Below are 20,772 nucleotides of genomic sequence, written 5' to 3'. Positions count from 1 at the left end.
GAAAAATAGAGATTAATGTATCCTTATCTCAATAGTTCTAAGAAACTATTAATGCCAATTGAATAGAGCCATACAATAAAAACAGGAATATTTAAATGCCAGATATGTAGAATTTAACACACACTAACATCTCATTAGGAATATGCTAAATGTGTTAAAATATTAAACCAGCCACAACAGATCGTTTCTTGAGCATGACTAAGAACACCAAAGGACTTTTTTTTAAAAAAAATAGATATTAAACAATGTATATGTAGTATAGTACAAGTATTGTCTTCAGATTTGAAGAAACAAAACAGTCCAGCATTTCTTACATCATGGTCTCATTTACAAGTAACACGATACCATGCTTTAGCATAATAAGGGTAAGCTGCAGTGAACCTCAGGCTCATCTAGTCTCCCTATTCATCTGGCACAGCTGCAAGGAGATGTAGTTCAGAAGCTTTTGCTTCCATTTTAGATTAATCGCAGATTGTCGTGATGTACAAACCTGGACAAACTGCAGTTAATCAAAACCATAGTTTATGAAGTTGGCTTGTTTCAACAAACTATAGTGAAGATTAAACACAGTTTAGGGCTCCAATGTAACACTAAACTGCAGTTCATCTAAAGCAGAAGAAGAAATTTCCAACCTCCTCCTGGTAACCACACCGAAGGGAAGTGGAGCAGGGAGTGTGCAACCCTGCAGCTTTCTGCACCTTATCATCAACGCTAGACCATGGTTTAGTGTCATGAGTTAAAGCAACTGATATTTGACAAAGTTTTTGCAGTACCTATAAAGCTCTAAACAACTTGGTGCCAGGATATCCAACAGACCTCTTCCTCCTCCCATATAACCCTACCAATAATATGCATTCATATAAGGCCCTGCTACATGTCTCAACACTCAGAAAGGTGAGTTTGGTGAATACATGAGTCAGGGTCTTTTGTGTGGCAGCACCTTGGTTCTGGAACTCCCTACTCAGGGAGGCTAGGTTAGCTCTTTCTTTAGTGTCCTTCAGTTAGCTTGTGAGACAATACTGCTATGCTGCACTTTTAATAGTTATCGTCACTATCTGATTTTATTGGTGCTCTCTGGCATTATTATACTGAAGCTTCTTTTTTGCTTACTTTTTTATTGTAATTTGATGTAATTTTTTTTTGGGGGGGTACATCTTGAATGCTCATTGATCAAAGGGGAAATCCAGAAGTTTGCTGAATAAAATAAGCAAATAAATGTATGGACTATACCTAGCTTGCCACACTTTTACCACTTACTGGTTACAGCTATTACCAGTTTAAGCTGCCTGGGAGTGGACTCTAGATTTATAATAAATCTGTTAGTCTTTAAGGTGCTACAAGCCTCTTTGCTACTTTAGAAGTGTATTCACCAATGTTTCTAAGTACCCTTATGCAAGGCTCATTAGGTTTCCCTCTCTACCGCTGAAAGCTTTGCAAAAAACTGAAGTGTGGCTATATCACCACTGTAACACTGTAATGAATTTACAAATCTGTGAGCAGTTGTAGTTTTGTTTTGATGGTATCAATGAGTAAGAATTCTGCTCAACCACTCCTATCTAGTAATTACCAGATGAAAACAATACAACAGACAAGTTCAGCTGAAATAAACACAATGGGACTGTTCACACATAACAGCAGCAAACTGTGGGTTAATTAACCCAAGATTTGCCTCAGCGCATGCTAGGCGAGTTCCACGGCTTGTTTGAATATCAACGCTGATCAGGTTGATCGGGGATTGCTATGTATCTGGGTTTGGATGTCATGCAGCAACCCTCGAGTGGCTTGATCAGAGGTTGAATATTCAAAATGGTCACAGAACATGCCCAGCATGTACCACAACAAATTGTGGGTTAATTAATTAATCCACAATTTGGCACTGTTAGGTGCAAACCAGGTCTATGTCACAGCCAGTTACTTCACTTCTATGCTGGAAATATATCACTTCTATATTTGGTAACAAGATAGCCTTTAAGATTAGTTACCTATATTCAAAGGAGGTGCTTCAAAATAAATTCAATGTACAAGATAAGATTGTTGAGAAGACTATATGAGTACAGTTGTCATATGTAAGTATGTACATGGTGAAACAGCCTGTTTCTATGCATGTTACTTGGATATAAGCCCCTTATGTTCAATGGAACTTCAAGAACAATTGCATAGGACTGCAACCTAATGTTATTATCAGGAACCATTTTTTTAAAAAAAATCTAAATTAAATTACTGCATAATTTGTTGAGGCTAGTTTCCTATATAGTAGATAGATAGATAGATAGATAGATAGATAGATAGATAGATAGATAGATTATATATATACTTTATTTATTACATTTCTATACCACCCAATAGCCAAAGCTCTCTTCTGTCTAGACTTTAGAGTAAAATGATATGCAAATGGTGAATGTTCACTCTTAGTACATGCTGTTTCAACTTCCCATCTCTCTCAGTGGAACAGCTCTCTTTGTTTACAGCTAAACAATGAATTTTGGAGTAATGCTGACCACACAAGCACAGTTAGGCTTGTGCTTTTAGTTATTGGCTTCCAGCCCCAATGGGACCTTCCTGACTTATACACGTGAGTCTCAGGATCATAGAGACAGTGTACAAACTAGGAAGTTAAAAACCCAATGGAAATTTTAACGGTATTGACCAACTTTTGAATTTAAAATCAAGTAAGTTCTAAAATTTTATACATACAGTTGTCAAAACTGAAATTAGGTTCATAAACATGGCAGTATTTTCAGCTTTCCAGTCAACCGAATAATGAAAATAAGGATGTGCAGGATGTAAACTAAGAACTATTCAATTTCCAAAATCTATGCTTCCTCCAAGGTAATTAATTTGATTATCACTCCAGACTCTAAGGCAGCACTACTCAAAGTGCCTCGATTAGTGATGTCATCAGTTATACAAGAAGAACAGCAACCATGTGCCTGAACATAATCTTAGCAAGAAAATTAGGATGATGCTTCTATGCCATTATATCTTCCTGAAACTGAAATGTTCTTCAACTACACTTCCTTACTGAGTTGGCAAATATCCTCGGTCCTCACATGAGGTATAGCTACTGCAACCAATTCTGTAAACTGCTATTAATACATGGGAGAATACATGTCCACATCCAGCGAGCAGACGGAGGAATTACTAGGGCACCAAAGCTACTGCAGCCATTGGATGTTTGCACACATCCACACTTAATTCTGCAGTAGCTTGTAGAATTTTGTGGCAGTAAAAAACCTTGGAACAACCAGAAGCATTAACTACATCTTAACTAATTTACTCACCTGTGTATACATACATTTTTTTTATTTTCTTTATCTGTTCTCAAGAGACAAATGCAACCCTGAAACAGTTTGCTGATGCAACAGGCCTTAGAGAGCAGGAGTTTTGAATATACAATACAATCTCATTTTAAGCAGAAACACTCACAAGCATCACCCAATAAGTGTTTTTTTTTCATTTGCTAATAAAGCATATGGCTATTTAGTGTTCCTATTACTCAGTAAAAGTCCCAAGCAGAAGTTATAGCATAATAAAGACAGGAATATCTTTGTACTATTTATGTGGAACTTCCCTTTTGCAATATTAACACTACTATATATCACCACTAGCTACACAAAATACCTCACATTCCAAATTTTATCAAGCCTGTTCAATTCACTTTTTAGGTACTTTAGGTTATAAATATAAAGTAAGATGATCCGATTATCGCAGAATGGAGAAGTACAGCCAATGCATAAGCAAGTAATATTATTTCATCCCATAATTTTACTGAGATTCTTTTAATCAGAGAAATGTGTTGCGTATCAATGTAATTGGACTGTTATTTTTAATCTGGCAACTTCAAGTCTTTCCAATAAATGTGCAGCTGTTAGTCACTGTTATATGGAAGCTAGAAGGTTCTTTGTCACTGGGCAGATATGATTATTCCGTCAGATATATTATCCATTGCTACTGAGATAGTTGCATGGAATGTGGTTGCAGAAGTGTCAAGGGCCCCCACTGTAGAGTGCATGTGACATCACACTCTAGAACCTGGGGTCATCCCATAAAGCAGATTGGTGGGAAATTCAGGACAGATAGGAAGTACTTATTTGACAGTGCATAGTTAAACTGTGGAATTCTCTACCATAAGATGAGGTGATGACCATCAATTTGGACAGCTTTAAAAGGGAATTAGAAAAATTCATAGAACATCAGGCTATCAATGGCTACTGGTCATAATGGCTATATGCTACCTCCAGTATCAGAGATAGTATACCTATGCACACCAGATGCTGGGACACATGACCAGGAGAGTGCTATTACATTCATGTCCTACTTGTGGGTTTCCCAGAGACAGCAGGTTGGCCACTGTGTGAATAGAAAGATGGATGAGATGGACCCTTGGCTCTTCTTATGTTCTTATGGCTACTCTCAGTGAAACCTCCTTGCCCTCCATGCGTAATTACTTGGTGATCTTTTTAAATCCCTTAATAGTATGCACTCCCTTGCTATACAGTCCAGTACCCATCTACTCATATATATTAAAAACAAAAACAAAAAACCACCACCAAAAAAACACAAAAACAGAATTGGCAAGTAGTACAGCACTCATCTCCTTCCCTGAAGAAATATCTCTACAAGTTCTGGCACTAGTTTTGTTTTTTATTTTTACATTTGTTTGATTGATTTATTGGTGGCCCATCTGGCCAGCTACCCGTCCACTCTAGGCAGTGTACAATACAAATAACACAAAATACAACACAATCAACTAAAAGCAACATTGCTCTAAAAAAAACAAACACCTTAACTCACCCCAAATGCCTGCCTGAACAGCTAAGTTTTAAAGCCCAGTGGAAGTTCATCAAAGCGGGGGCATGGCGGAGGTCACTAGGGAGGGAAACTAAAGCAGTCCTCCTTTCCCTCTCCCTGTGCTAACAAGACTTATCAAGTGTTTCTTCTCTATCTCATAAGAGAATTGACAAAAGGTCATTTATAATCTTGCAAGATGTCCTTTAGGGCAAGAGCTGAAATTGTGTATTCCTGCTCACTACTGCAGGAATGTATATTTAGTTTCTTGTCAAATGTGAAGGATGCACACAAAGCAGCCTAGTTTTCTCTTGCACGAGGCATTTCTTCCATCTATAACCTACAGGAGTGGATACCATGCAAAGGGGGAAAATGCTGTTTGTCAGTTCTTTGCCAGCTTGTGTTGACAAGGTCTTAAAGTCATCACCTGCAAACCCTACATTGGCTTGAAGTCACACAGTTTAGATACCAATCATTGTTAACCACATGGCTTATCTTTACTGCCAGGGCAGAACTGAGATGAATTAATCCCTTCTGATGCTACATTTTTATAGTTCTTCAGCAACCCAGTCATCATCAGCCTGAGGCTGATTTATACCATCCAGCATTAATAGTTGGCAGCTTGTCTAGACATCTGCCAAGGGACTGCCAGTTTAACAGGGCAGCATGTAGATCAACCACTTGCCCGATGGCAGAACGAGAGCATGTTTGGATTAGGTAGCACTTGCCGCGAGGGAAGGATTCTGGGCAAGTGTGAATGTCCCTCTGTCCCCTTGACACCAAACACTAGAGTGCACTTTGCACCTGGCAAATATGGAGTGAAATTCAGCGTGAATGGCACCTTACATTTATACTACTCAGCTTAGAGCAGCTGCTGTCCTTGCTTAGCGGCTTTCCAAATGAGAGAGAAGAAGATATATTGGCAAAGCAATTTGGGTATACTCTTTACCTCCTCTACGTGTTCATGTACACACCCTCTTGTCGCTGCCAATATTAATAGTACCTTATATATTTTTAAATTACAGATTAGCCAGTCATTGCTACTTTGTAGTACTATCTTATATATATAATTCAAAGTTGGGAGTTAGTTGCCCATCCCTTTTTGACTGCCTTCCCACTGACTGATTCTCATGAAACACACTTCACTGGAAATATCATGACACACAGAGTCCACAAATAACAATGGTTTTCACTATAATTCAAAATTGGGAGTTTATTTATGTCCATAAACCTTTTTTTTTTAAGAATTTGGCTATCCTCTATAGCAATGTACTATAAAGTTTTATTTATTTATTTATTTATTGCATTTATACCCCGCCTTTCTCCCTCTCGCAAGGAACTCAAGGCGGCTTACATTATCCTTCTCCTCACCGTTGTATCCTCACAACAACAACCCTGTGAGGTAGGTTGGGCTGAGAGTCTGTGACTGGCCCAAAGTCACCCAGTGAGCTTCCATGGCCAAGTGGGGACTAGAACCCGGATCTCCCGGCTCCCAGTCCGTCACTCTCACCACTACACTACACTGGCTCTCAAAAAAATCAATAATATTAAAATATCAAATATCAAAAATATCAATATCAAAAAGTCAAGTATAATTAAACAAACATAATCCATTGCAAATTGGAGCAAAATGAAATATGAGCACAAAAAAGTATTTGTACACCTTTATAAACATAGGTGCAGGCCAAGGTATAATGATATACCACACCAGGAAGCCCTCACTGCACAGGCTAAGGTCAAGCAGAATTTGACCTACCAACGATCAGCTTTGCATTTTCTGACTCATCTCTTCCCTTTCAATTCGAGCGTCGCCAGTTCCCCATTCATCTGGCCTTTGCCAGTAACATCAGCAAGAGCCAGGGACAGACTGTGGACCAAGTTGGCATCTATCTGCCTATACCTGTCTTCTGCCATAGACAACTCTGCGTTGCCATGAGTCATATGCACTCATGGGCAAACCTCAGGATTCAAGTTGTCAATGGACCAGAACAAGGATGTTACAGTGGCTGCCCTGGAGTTTGTATTTAAGGAAGTTTAGTAAAGATAAAAGATGTAACACTTTGAATGTTTCAAAGTTAACATTACTTTTGTTAGATTTTATTTTTCTCCACAAACTGGTCATATAGTTAAAATCATGTCTGCCACAATTAATGACATTCCTTTAACTACAATTGTTTAATCCTGTGTTATATTTCTAATGTATCTAATTCCAAATACTCTATGTAGAGCTTTGCTTGGGATTTAACAATAATGCCTCAAAATTCTAAGACACAGGAAATTTTCTTCAACCTTTCGGGGAATACAATCAAGACATTACTGGAGAAAACTGCACAGCAGATAGCCACCTTGAAACTTGCTTATAAATCCTAAAAATAGTAATAATAAAATAGTCAGGAAATGAGACACTCCATATCTGTACCTTGCAGACTGACAGCATCCACCAATCTTTTAATTCAGTCACTGGCTGCAAATCAGTCTAGGAAGAGTTTGACCATTAAGATAAAATGTGATCTCTCTCTCTCAAACTAACAAGAGATTTTTCTATCAGTGCAGTGGCTGAACATCCTCTACCCCTCTTATTTGCATTGAATTCACCAGCAGCACTCTTGCTAACAGGCTCCAGCTCTTTATTGCAGGCAAGGAGACTATTCTCAGTGGAGGTCTCATTTCATCTGCAACTCCTATATTTGCCTGGGTTTCAGATTTCTGCATTACAGTGAAAGCGGGGGGGGGGGGATTTATGCTAATTACTAAAAGGTGGAATATTTGAAGTTATTGTGATCCGTTATGTATTTGTGAAATGATAATGCCGTTATGCATACATTAATCCAAAGACCTTTGGCTATTTTAAGACACCTTAGTAAAAATCCCAAGATAGTAACAATATTGGACCCAGTATTTTCTCCCACCAGTGGGCAAGCAAGGGGAGCAGTCCAGCACCCCCTGAGCAGGACACAGCAGCCAGCAGGGAGGTAGCAATCTTTGCCAGTTCCTCCCTCCACCTGCAGCCCCCTGGGTTAAATCAGAAATGATACATCGTTTCCCATTAGTCAGCCTGGCATTAATCAACATGACTGTATAGTCTACAGAATGGAGAAAAGTCTAGAGAATTTGTCAGTCGTTGGATGCCTATAGGCTCCAGCAGCTTACATTTAAGCAAAAAAAAAACCCTGCCCCCACCAAAGGGAATTAATGCTACTTCTACTTTAAGATATCACAAGCTTTCAAAATGTCTGCCATGTTTTCAGTCTATTTTTCTCGTGGTTGTTACGAACACAAGAGCAACAAAGTCAATATATATCTGCTTTGCAAAGTATCCCATTGAAGTTACCACTCATCTTTTCTTTTTATTAGCCCATTTGCCAAGAGATGCCAATGTTAGTTATGTGTGGCCTACCTTCTAAAGTTGTATACTTGAGGCCTTCCTGAAATAACCGAATTATGCAAGTCTTCTCTGGTTGGTAGCCTGGAGAAAATTCTTACTTGCCACATGCAAGTAAGACAGGTGAGTGGCTATTTTATATATACAGACACACAAAATGGTGACTTTTAAAACTGTCATCACAAGTAAAACAGTTTCAGTTTAAGATTATTAAAAATTAGTTAAAACAGGATGTGAAGTATCTCATGTTCCTCACATTATAGGAAATCCTTAACCACTTTACAGGGCTACTTTCCTTGTGAGAGGAGAGCGCTGGAAACCTGTCATATTTTTGTGATCGTAGTTTACAAATATACAAACCAAGAAGGCAATCCTAGCGCTACAGTAGCATCAGTCTCCTAAAAGGTAATAATAGCAGCTACCTTAGAGCTTCCCAGGACTACTTCTTTCCGACCTGCTCCAAATTGTCATTAATGTTTTACTCCCATTCTAAAATGTTATTACTGTGTTGGGGAATTTTTTATCTTGTATTTTGTATGGCCGGTTGTATGGGCACCAGGAATGATTTTTGTCCTGCTAGCCCAGATCAGCTATTGGTCTGGTATGTTGGGGGGGGGGGGGTGCCTTCTGTGGAATGGTCCTGTTTGATATGGCCATGTCAAATTTATCCTCTCTCTTTTGTTACAACTTTGGCCAGTCAGTGTGCACACAGAAAAGAAAGGAAGATGCTAGGAGGTCCATTTTGGCTGAGATGGGTAATGGCAGGACACTCACAAGACTGGAACAGCACTTGGAAAGAGGCTGCTTCCCAGAATTATTAATGTAGGATACACCCTGCAGAGAGGTAAGCTGCTATAGTATCAGCTATAGGTCAGTCATGAGCTTAGTGGTGTCACAAAGACATTGCAGCTGACTATCCATGCCATTCTCTGAGCATCTCATAGAGGGAGTTAAAAACAACACACCTCTCCACACTGTCTTAGTTGATGCATGTATGCCAAGTTTCTTCAATAAAGTTATGGCCTATTTAATTCTATTTGTTGGAGTCTAACTCTTTTACTTCCCTCAGCAAATGCCTATTGTGGAACTTGCAAGCTGCATAAGAACCTAGAAAAGAGATCTGGAGATCTACAGAACAGCATGGTCTAGTATGCGACTTCTTTCCAACTGGAGTCTCCAGCAAAAGTTAGACTGGCAATCTTACTTTTATATACTTGTGTTGTTTTTTTTATCAAACTTAGGCAAAGAAAAGGGGGAAGGTTCAAAGACACCTAGTGTCTATTATAACAAAACATGCATAATACTTATAACTTTGCAGAGCTCCCAAAGCTGGACCAAAATTATAGACTGTACACTTATTAGAGTATTTGCCTGTGATGAAGACATGTATTCTAAAGATACGGGGGGGGGGGGATCTAAGTAGCAGTAGTCAAAGAAGTGCATTGGTGTTAAAACAAACAAGCTATCATTTTATATGAACATCATCCATTTATACTTGATACAAACCCTTATTACTGCATAATTGCCACTGGATTATGTGTCTTGATAGCATTTGTAATGCTCCATTTAAAGCATCAGATTAAATCATAATCATTAGATTATGGACTATCTGGCAGTAGTTTGAGAACAGTCCCTGTTGTAGGTGTGGGTGTAATTTGCACTGGAAGGGTATACAGAATATATTTAGTCCCCCTAGGTGTGAGCCAGTAAAGGCCATCCCTTTTACAGAAATGTACCAGGTCAGAGTTTACTAGTTATATAACATCAAGGCCATGTCACAAAAGACTACTTTTTCTATATGGCAATCAGTAAGAAAACCATATGTATCCCATAAAGCACAGAAAAGGACACATACTTTGCTACATGTACACAGAGTAGAAACCTGCCATTGATTCTGATAGTCCACTGCACACACACATGGAAGAGACACATACGCTATTGTCATGTATAATTATATACATTTAGTTTTTCTATACAAAAGTAATATTGATGTAGGAAAATAGTTTCTTTGGGAAATTGCCCTTAAGGCAGACTCACACAACCTCTTGCTCTCTCTATTCCCTGTGATGCTTTTAAAATTGGTCTCATGATAAGATTCCCATGGTGCACAGATCTGGGAACAGGTGTTGGGCTAGCAAGCCCAGCTTTTGAGATTTATTGGGTGTGTGGTAAGGAGCCCAGCAGGTGTAGGAAGCTTAATCAAGATGATGCGAGTTTCGCAGTGCAGTTGCAAAAGTCGAAATACAGGAGACAAAGCAGATGTACAGACTGATCAAAACCATTCAACATATTGGCCAGAAAATGAAGAATTATACAGCCTGCTGTTCACAAAGTTACTCTAGTGAAAAAGTTTTATATATCACCATTATGAGAAAGGCTGAGTTTCCATGCTCAACGTACTTCTCTCTAAATAATATCTTGAAAATCAAATAGAAAGTTATAGTAAGGATTGTATAAATGATTCACTTCTTAGAGTTCTAGTCACAGAAAAAACAACAGCAACAACAACGTTCATCCTGTTAAGAGGCATAACAAAAAGTACACAAATCCAGAGTGGGCAGAAAGAGTATGTTTTGATCTCTGCATGTAGCAACTTTTTGTATATGACTAAGTAATTCCTAGTCAATAGAAAAGCCAAATATTTAAAAATGTTGTTCTTTGAAGATGGAATTGAATATAATAAAATAGAGCAAGTATTATGCAACAAAACACATACGGAACATTAATTATGTATGTATATTTTTACTTCCATTGTTAAATGCCTGAACATCTATGCAACATTACTTAGATCAATTAATCAAAAATAACTGTCATTCTAGTCACCGTTACCAACACAGATTAGAATAAGTATTCCATTCAAATAAGCAAATTAAATAATCCACTTTTACTCCTGCTGACCCACCTTGTTTGGAAGTGTAAAGACGTAGCTGAAGTGTTTTCCAGCATAATCCTATGCATCTTTACCCATAATTAAATCTACTGTGCTCAATGGGGTTCACAACCAGATAAGTGAGAATAGGACTGCAGTCTTAATAGCATTTTTTTAATGGACCCATAAAGCACACTTACTTTGGAGTAAGTCCACCAAATTCAGTGGCATTTACTTCTGACTAAATATGCGTATGAACGTACAGTCAGTCAATTCTGTCTGGTACAAAGAACTTTTGAAAGAGCTGAGAAAACTTCTGGAAACCTATCATCCTGAACAAGAGGGAAAAATATTATAAAAGGTGTTCATTTAGTGTAAAAGTATTGTCTTCAACTTTTTCAGACTAGACAGAAATAACTTTAACCCCAACCTGCAACATGGGTTCCCACTTTTTCTTTTTAGATTACAATGGTCTTTCTGATTCTCTGCCCCACCTGCCCAATTTCTACTCATTCCTCTCCATACCTTCTCCCATATTTCTGTTTTCACCATTCTTTCCCCTTTCAACTAGTTATGTTATTCAACATGGAGGATAAGCTAAGACGATATTTCATATAAACGTGCGGGTACCGTATCACTTCAATTAATTCACAAGGCTGCAATCCTTGAGAGGAAGCCCCATGGAACCCGATGGCACTTACTTCCGAGTATAGAATGCTCTGTAAGTGAATATCTAAAACAGAATAGAAGTACCAACTTTGCCTTCTAATAATTAGAACTGCCAATGTAGAATATTTCTCAGGATCCTATCGACCTTTTAGAAAAGGAAGGTAGGATTGAGTCTAATTAAATTCACCTCTTAAAGAAAAGGAAGCAGTAATCTTACAGCGTCCTAGGTAGAGATGGATATCATGTGTAAGTATGAGGAGAAAAGGTAACTGGAACATAAAGCTCACAATTCAAGAAACTAGAACTTTACCACCCAAGTCCACTGCTGTGCATACATTTTTAGTACATATAAGAAACTGGTCCTGACTCTGAGTGACTTAAAGGTGGGTTGATTTCAGCCAGATGAAAATAAGAAAACTTAGGACTGTTTTTACACCTTCAACCTTAATATTCAAAGTGCAGAATAATAGTAATAGTAATAATACCTGGTATTTACATGTAGAATTTAAAGTGTTTAAAGCGTGTTACAGCCTTGTAAATTAGGAAACCTTCCAACAGCCTTGCAAATTAGGCTGGAATAATTCTCATATTGCAAAGACTAAGGCCACTGAGTTTGTTGCTGAACTGAGATTTGAATTAGATACTTACTAGCTCACACTCTTAGGGAGCAATCCTATGCATGTTTAGACAGAAAAGCGGCGGTGCCGCCGCTGCCACCACCACCAGGCCTTCCCTGTGGACTTCTGCCTGGCGGACCGCCAGTCCCTGCAGGACCAGGCCCCCAGGTACCGAGCCAGCTGTGCTGCTCCACCTGCCCCTCCCTGGAGAGGCTACATAAGCTGGCTGGCTGAGGTGGCCTGGGAGAGCCAGGGCCTGCAGGAGAAGCCACCACCACCACCACCGGGGAAGAGGCGTGCTTGCTGCTGCTGGGCCTGCTGCTGCCGCCGCCACCACCATGAGGCCTTCCCTGTGGACTCCTGCCTGGCATTTTTAAGGGGATTTTAATTGTTTTGTTTGTTTGTTTTATTTTGTTGGGGGGGATTTTGTTGTGTTTTTAGGGGTGGGTAGCCTGCCTGATAGGCGGGAGCGAGGGGGCATGCGTCCACCTGATGGAGGCAGTGGGGGGAGTGTTGGGGGCCAGAACATACCGAGGCTGGGCAGCAGGCACTGGCGGAGCGCTAGGGGCAGGCCATGCCAGGTAAGGGGAACAAGGGAGAGATGTGTAGTATCTGTCCCCTGCTCCGGGCCTGTCCAGAGCCAAAGGATGGTTGGGGGAGGCGTGACCCCATCTTCTGGCCTTCGTTTGCTGCTCTGCAATGCCAGGTCTGTTACCCAGAAAACCTCCCTCATCCATGACATGATCCTGGATGACGGTGCAGACCTGGCATGTATTACGGAGACCTGGCTGGCCGAGGCTGCTGCTCCAACCCTTGCAGCCATGTGTCCAGCTGGATTTTCGTATGCACAGCAGCCGAGGGCTGGGGATCGGGGAGGGGGAGTGGCTGTTATCTACCGAGAGTCCTTGGTCTTCACCTGACCCCCTCTCCGGGAGACCAAGGTTGCTGAGTGCATGTACTGGAGGTTGGGCCCAAAGGGCAGTCTGGGGATTCTGCTCGTGTACCGTCCACCCCGCTGCACGACTGACTCCCTGGCCGAGGTGCTTGAGGTGGTCTCTGATGTGCGTGTACAGTCCCCTAACTTACTGGTGTTGGGGGACTTCAATGTACATTCGGAGGCCATCCTCACAGGAGCACCTCGGGACTTCATGGAGACCATGGCCTCCTGGGAGCTGCACCATATTCTAACTGGGCCCACCCATGTAGCCGGTCATGCACTAGACCTTGTGTTTGTTTCTGGAGAAGCGGGGAGTGATCTGGAAGTCGGGGGTATATCCACCACTCCCTTGTCATGGTCAGATCACTATCTGGTGATGTTGGACTTCTCGGTTCCACAACCCCTCCGCAGGGGTGGAGGACCCATTAAAATGGTCCGCCCCAGGCGTCTTATGGATCCAAATGGATTCCTGAACGCGCTTGGGGATTCTCTGGAGCATGCCAACGGCCACTCGGTAGAGACCCTGGTGGGTGGCTGGAATGCCGCAATCACTGGGGCATTAGATCGGGTGGCTCCGAAACGCCCTCTCCCCCTGAACAGGGCTCGGACTGCACCATGGTTCAATCCGCAGTTACGAGCTCTGAAACAGGAGGTGAGATGGCTAGAGCGCCGGTGGCGGAAGTCTCGCTCCAAAGACGATCAGACACGGGCTAGAGCTGTATCTTCAGCCTATCACGTGGCGGTGAAAGCAGCAAAAAAGGAATATTATGCTGCCTCCATCACGTCTGCAGAGTGCTGCCCCAGGAGGCTGTTCCAAGTGGTCCGGAGCCTGGTTGGTCCTGTGGCTCCGGAACCACTGGAGCATTCTAAGGCCTCCTGTGAGGCTTTGGCAAGGCACTTTGCAGATAAAATTGATCAGATTAGGTGTGTTACTCTGCACACTCTGGATACAGTTAGTGAGCAAGAGGGGGCCTGTGGCAAACCAGTTTTGTGGGATCAGTTCCAGCTTCTTCCTCCTGATGAAGTGGACAAGGTCCTTCCATCTGTAAGGCCGACCACCTGCTTACTTGATCCTTGCCCATCTTGGCTCATTATGAGCTGCAGAGAGAGACTGGGTGAGGGGATCAAGGCGGTGGTGAATGCCTCCCTTGAGGAGGGAGTGATGCCATCAGCCCTCAAGGAGGCAGTGATAAGACCGCTCTTAAAGAAGCCCTCCTTGGATCCTCAAGTTCTGAACAACTTTCACCCAGTCTCAAATCTGCCATTTTTGGGCAAGGTGATTGAGCGGGTGGTGGCGAAGCAGTTGAAGGCACACTTGGAAGAAACTGATTATCTAGACCCATTTCAGTCGGGCTTCAGGCCTAGGCATGGGACAGAAACGGCCTTGGTCGCCTTGGTGGATGATATGAGGAGGGCTCTGGATAGGGGTGAATGCTCCTTCCTTGTTCTCCTCGACCTCTCAGCAGCTTTTGATACCGTTGACCACGGTATCCTCCTGGACCGCCTGGAGGGGTTGGGCATTGGAGACACTGTATTGCGGTGGTTCCGGTCCTTCCTCTCCGGCAGGTACCAGAGGGTAGCACTGGGAGAGGAGGTTTCGGACCCGTGGCCACTTACTTGTGGGGTGCCACAGGGTTCCATCCTCTCCCCGATGCTATTTAACATCTATGTGAAGCCGCTGGGGGCTATCATCAGGAGGTTTGGGGTGCAGTGTCATCAATATGCGGATGACACGCAGCTCTACCTCTCATTCAAATCTTCACCAAGGTTGGCCGTAGAATCCCTGTCCAAATGTCTGGAGATGGTGAGTGGCTGGATGGGGAGGAATAAGCTGAAGCTGAACCCTGACAAGACCGAGGTACTTTTGGTGGGAGACAAGAGGAGGCTGGGGGATGTTGACCTGGTGTTGAATGGGGTACGGCTACCCTTGAAAGACTAGGTCCGCAGCCTGGGGGTCATTTTGGACTCCCAGCTGTCCATGGAGGCTCAGGTGTCAGCTGTGAGCTGGACAGCGCTGTATCAACTCCATCTGATACGGCGGCTGCGCCCCTTCCTTCCCGACCATCTGCTCCCATCGGTAGTACATGCCCTGGTCTCCTCTCGTTTAGACTACTGTAATGCGCTCTACATGGGGTTACCCTTGAAGACGGTTCAGAAGCTGCAGCTGGTACAGAATGCGGCGGCTCACCTGATTAAAGGCAGCCGCCGGCGAGATCACATCACTCCAGTGCTGAAGGAGTTGCACTGGTTACCAGTTGTTTTCCGGGCCAAATTCAAGGTGTTGGTTTTGACCTTTAAAACCCTATATGGTTCCGGCCCAGCCTATCTTAAGGAGCGACTCCAGCAACACCAGACAGGCCACTTAACAAGATCAGCCTCGGATGGCCTTCTCTCTGTCCCATCATCCAGGACAGCTAGACTGGTGGGGACGAGGGAGAGGGCCTTTTCTGTGGTGGCCCCCACTCTGTGGAACTCCCTCCCTAGGGAACTCCGTCATGCCCCCTCTTTAATGAGCTTCCGTCGTGCATTAAAAACGTGGTTGTTCAGGCAGGCATTTGGGGTGGGTTAGGGTATTTTAAAAAAAATGTTTATGGTAAAATTTTATTGTTTTAAATTGTTTTATGGTGGGTTGTACATCGCCCAGAGTGGCTGGGTGACCGGTCAGATGGGCGATTAATACATTTAATAAATAAATAAATAAATAAATAAATAAATAAAATAAAAAAGGCCTACAATTCCCAACATGCTGGCTGGGACATGCTAGAAATTGTAGGCCTTTCCCCATCTAAACAGGCATAGGATTGTGCCCTTAGTCACTATACTAGGTCTTGGTTTAATTAGCCAGGTGTAACAGAAGTAGAAATTTTGAAGTAGGGCAATGGAGGATACCCAAAACAAATTTAGCTATTGCCAGCTTGCATTCCAACAACAACAAAAAGGCTACAATCTATAATCTTAAATGTTTTAAATATCTCCAATAGGGAATGCAAATTCCATTAGCAAAGGATTTTTTTTTTTATGAATCAGACATTGAACCAAAATATGTAGAGGTTGTCAAAAGTCATAAAAAGAACAACAGCAATGGGAACAATTAAGAATAGTTATTTCAGTTATACCAATTTGAATTGGCAGAACAGTAGCAAGTCATGCTCTTTTGTATAAGAACTTACAGACCCTCGCTGACTGAAATACAATACTTAAACAATGTTAATTGTAATATGTCAAGATGCTGACACAGGCAAATGCTGTTATATTATCTTTATGTTCATGCCTATCTATTCTGCATAATGTTTCAGTTACTCATTAAATAAGCTGTTGTCTTAGATCTCCAGAATTTGAAATTATTCATCTTGGTCTGATGCAACATTATAAAGCTACATTGGAGCAGTTCAGGGGGAGTACATCTCAAAATCTTACATTGGCACAATCAGTACATTAAAAATCCATATAGAGTTTTCATGGTTTTCAAATGAGACCCATAATCAAGATACTCTCAGATAAGTGATATAGGACTGCAGCCTAAATGAAAGGTCTGCATGGCATCACAATTAGCTCAAGGATTTATTTATTTTTTACTTTGAGGATCATGTCATGATATACAATAAAAAGAAGCTCAAAGTGAAAAGTGGAGCAACACTCAACTATTCCAGACTTTTCCTCAATAGAAACAGTATGAACTGCAAACAGACTACAGAACAGACTACCACAAACTTTTAAGTTAGCTCAAGGTGAGTGAAAAGCATTTCGTAGATTCTAAACCTATGGAATATTTGTGCATTTTACAGCAAATGAAGTAGAATGAAGCAAAAACAAAGAAATCCAAGGCACCCTAATGAATCATACAGGTATTGTGAAGGAACATTAAAAGCTGGAAGGTTTTTAGAAATGAAGTCTGCAATGAAGGTTTAGTTGCCCAAGATAAAACTTCCTAACACTAATAAACCCAGCTCAAAACAGTGACTAAGGACCACTAATCCCCTTATCTCAGCAATAATTTCTCCTTCAATCCATTTATCACACTTGACACTTTATTTTACATATGAGAATAAACTTTAACAGAGGATAGCAAATACAAAACCATCACAAAGGAACCTTTTGGGTTTGGGCTGTAAACAGTAGCTGGCACAAGTGGGTTACTAAAAGACGTAAGAGAGACAGGTTCCTCCCAATGATTGTGATTTGCATCCAACAAGTGGTAAAGAGCACTCTATGAAATAATGGAAACTTCTTGAGCTGGTGACTAATGTCAGGAATTAAAGGAAAAACAGACAGAGGGTTTCAGGTTTAACCCAGTCACCTGTCCTACTCCCACAGAGTAAGCCAGCTGCCCTTCTGCAAAGTAACCCCTGTGTGGTGGGTTATTTCCCATTCAGCACATGGGGAAGTAGCTCATTTTCCTCTCCAGACTGTTCTCATGTCACCACTGATCAAGGGAATAGGTTTCATGGGACTGTAACAATTTTTTGCGGTCAGACTGAACGATTTAACACATGTGCCAGGCTGCCAGACATAGCCAGAAAATCTAGTTATTTTGTGGGAAATGGTAAGCATATAACTGTTTACAGAGATACCAACTGTTTAGCTCCACTATACTGAATATTCAGATGCTAGGCCACTTTATATTCTTTCAAAGTAATTATAGTCCAAGTCTAAAATCCACTTCGTATATTGTCTGAAGTCTGCCAGCTGATGGTGGGTTGGAGCACAGGCTCAAACTTGTTAAAGGAAGTTAAGGAAAGGGAGAACCCCTCTGGATGGATGAAGTAGGAATTATTAAAACATATTTTCAACCAGAAACATATCCGCCTAAGGCTGCAAGTCTATGCATACTGAACTCAGTAAGCTCACTTACTTTCAAATAAACATGCATAATAAACTTGGGCAGCTTATATAGTTAAGCTGAACTTCAGAATATAAGTACATAGGAAGCAGAGATAACAACTTTGCCTTGATCCTAAACATCCCTTAGTTGGAATTCCCACATTTCAGTGAGAGCTCATTCCAAGCAAATCAACATAGGAGTGAACTATTCACTTACTTGGGAGTAAACACCAATGATTTCTATTCTGAGCACTGGGGCAATATGGCTTCATAAAGATAGGTGTAGTGGGGATGTATGTGTGTATATATAATGATCTGATGCTTCACCTCAGCAAATCAATAAACACATACTGAGTATACAATGCCTCAAGGTGTCCTCCTTACCAAAACCTGGGACTTCCTCCCTCTCTCCCTATCCTAAATTCTCTCTAAGTGCATTGAGAACACAACTACTTACATCCTATAGTAGGAAGAAGTTATTTCCTGCAGTTCCTTTATAATCTGCTTTAATTATAGCTCTCAAATACATCAAACAAGTACTAATAGCCCCCTTGTTGCCAACTAGGGTGGCTGGTGGGAGTAGGGAAGGTATGGGGGGGGGCAGCAGCTTATGCTACAGGATCTGCGCTCTACTCTACTCACATGCGGGGTGATCCACAAAACACTCTTACTAAGGAGTTAACCAGACTAACCATGCATAGGATAGTTCTGTAAGGCTACAGAACCTGGGACTTGCACTCTCAAGTACATATTGTTAGACCCAAGGGTGTTAAGCTCTCAGCTGCATTATTCTAGTAACTAGAGTAGCCTGCCGGATGCAGAGGCATCTGTGGACCGGTCCTCTGGAACCAATAGCTCTTCCTTTCCTTCTCAGAGCTGTGGGTACAAAATAGAGCCTACATGCACACTCTCCATAAGCTCAAGGCTAGGAGACTAGAAAAAACTCAGTTTCACCAACACACTAAAGACATTTGAACAGGCAGAAAGAATGGGTATGGGGGAGAGAGACTGAGCTGTGCAAAGAACCAAGATTAGGAAAAAAATGTCGAGCATCTTCAGCCTCTTACTACTGGGCAAACTGAGGATAGGATCCAGTTAAAGTGAAGTACTTTTGTGAATCGTCCATTGTTTTCAGTGGGAGAGTTAAACACATGGTTAATTCTCCGGTGAAATTAATAGGAATCACAGTGCTTTCCTTTGCCTAGATCCTGCCCCAAATTTTAGAAAGAGGCGAGTAATCTGCCCCTTCACAATACCAAAATAAGTAAAAAAATAAGTCAGCCGGGGAGCAGGGATTACCTGAAGACAGACATATTAATCCAAAGAGATAGAAGTGAACAAACTCTGCGATCATTGTCTCCAGGTGGAGCCTGTCGATAGTCTCATGCCAAAAGGGAGGGCTGGTGGAACAGGGGGAGGGGGAGGACTTTTTCCAAAAAGCCTCCAACGCTCCCCAATTTGTAAATCCACAAGAGGCTTAATATAAGCGGCGGCGTTCTAAATCCTCCAGAAGTTGAACGAGGAGAGTCGTCCTGGCTCTTCGCGAAGAGCCTCTATTGTCAGAAGAGCCGGGGAGGGCTCAGCGGCCCAAAGCTCCGCTTTCCTCTTGCCCCGGGGTGTCCCAAAGGGGGCTCCTTGGCCGTGCCGCGGGACCATCCGAGACAAGCGACGAACAAAAGCTCCCCGCTCGCCCGCTCTTGCTTGGCTGTCCTTAAGACAGGAGTGAAAGAAAGAACCGCGCAGGTCGCAGGCGGCCCTTTCTGTGAAGGGACGAAAGTACTGCTGCCGCCGCTTCTTGGAAGAGGCACTCAGGCGGCGGGCAGCGGCGACGGGCGGGCGGCGGCTGCTCTTGGCGAGGGCTTGCCTGCTGTGGCGCTGGGCGAGCGTGCAGCAGAGAAAAGTGGCTGTGCGGTAGCAGGAGAAGGCGGAGCAGCAGCCGTCTTGGGTCCCATCACTTGAAGCCGAGCAGCTTCACAGGAGCAGCAGCAGCAGCAGCAACGGGGCAGCTCCCGCACCCGCCAGCATCTCCCGTCCTGCTGTCCTGCAATGCGCGGACTTTCCCCGGCTCCTTCCCTTTCCAGCCCGGGGATGGACACAAAAGCGAGGGACGGTGTGTGACTGCGTGCAAAACTTCCAAGGGCCGCCGCCGCCTCTTTCCAGCCCCTGGTGGAGGAAGAGTGTAGTTCCACGCCGCCACTCCGAGGGGGCTGGAAACCTTCCTCTCCCTGGGGCTTTCCGCAGCCCCTGAAGTTTCTGGCGTCACGCTGAGGCTGGCGATAGAGCGCGCTCTGCTTTTTCGCCTTGCTGCTGCGCGTCTGATGCCGCCCCAGGACACCTTAAAGGAGCCCCAACTGCTCAAGCAGAAACCCCTATCTCGCCAGATGTAGAATTCCTCTTCCCCCGCCCCTCGTTTTTAAATTTTATTTGCACGTAACTTCATCGCAACGAACGGTTAAAAACTACCCTTTCTGATTAGGCAACAAAGAGCCTACAGCTTGGGGTACCACGCAGCATGGAACAAACCATCTTTCTTTCTTTTCGCCTTCGTTTCCCCAGTTCTGCAAATGGAATTTCCCAGCATAAGACTTCAAAAAATCGGCCCGGGTAATGATTGTAACCCTTTCACTGACACACAGCTGAAATCCGACTCCACTAGCAACACAGACGATGATGATGATGATGATGATGA

General features: G+C 42.6%; 1 protein-coding gene across 3 annotated transcripts in view; it reads right to left on the bottom strand.

The window, feature by feature from the left end:
- The window catches only part of ROBO1 (roundabout guidance receptor 1), a 602,488-nt gene that overhangs the window by 451,069 nt on the left and 130,647 nt on the right, over positions 1-20,772 (bottom strand). The window contains exon 1 of one of the 3 annotated variants that reach the window (XM_084843508.1): positions 19,383-20,394. The exons of the other annotated variants lie outside the window; for them this stretch is intronic. Coding sequence (XP_084699634.1) covers positions 19,383-19,437 — 55 coding nt within the window. The 5' untranslated portion in view covers positions 19,438-20,394. Of the gene's footprint in view, positions 1-19,382; positions 20,395-20,772 lie in introns of those variants that run through there. 3 annotated transcript variants of the gene reach the window in all.

The sequence above is a fragment of the Heloderma suspectum genome, chromosome 3 (assembly GCF_057233095.1).
Source record: "Heloderma suspectum isolate Gila_16-S chromosome 3, 16-S_ref, whole genome shotgun sequence".
NCBI lineage: Eukaryota > Metazoa > Chordata > Lepidosauria > Squamata > Helodermatidae > Heloderma > Heloderma suspectum.
Note: the sequence above shows the minus strand (reverse complement) of the source record. Positions and strands in the feature narration are given on the sequence as shown.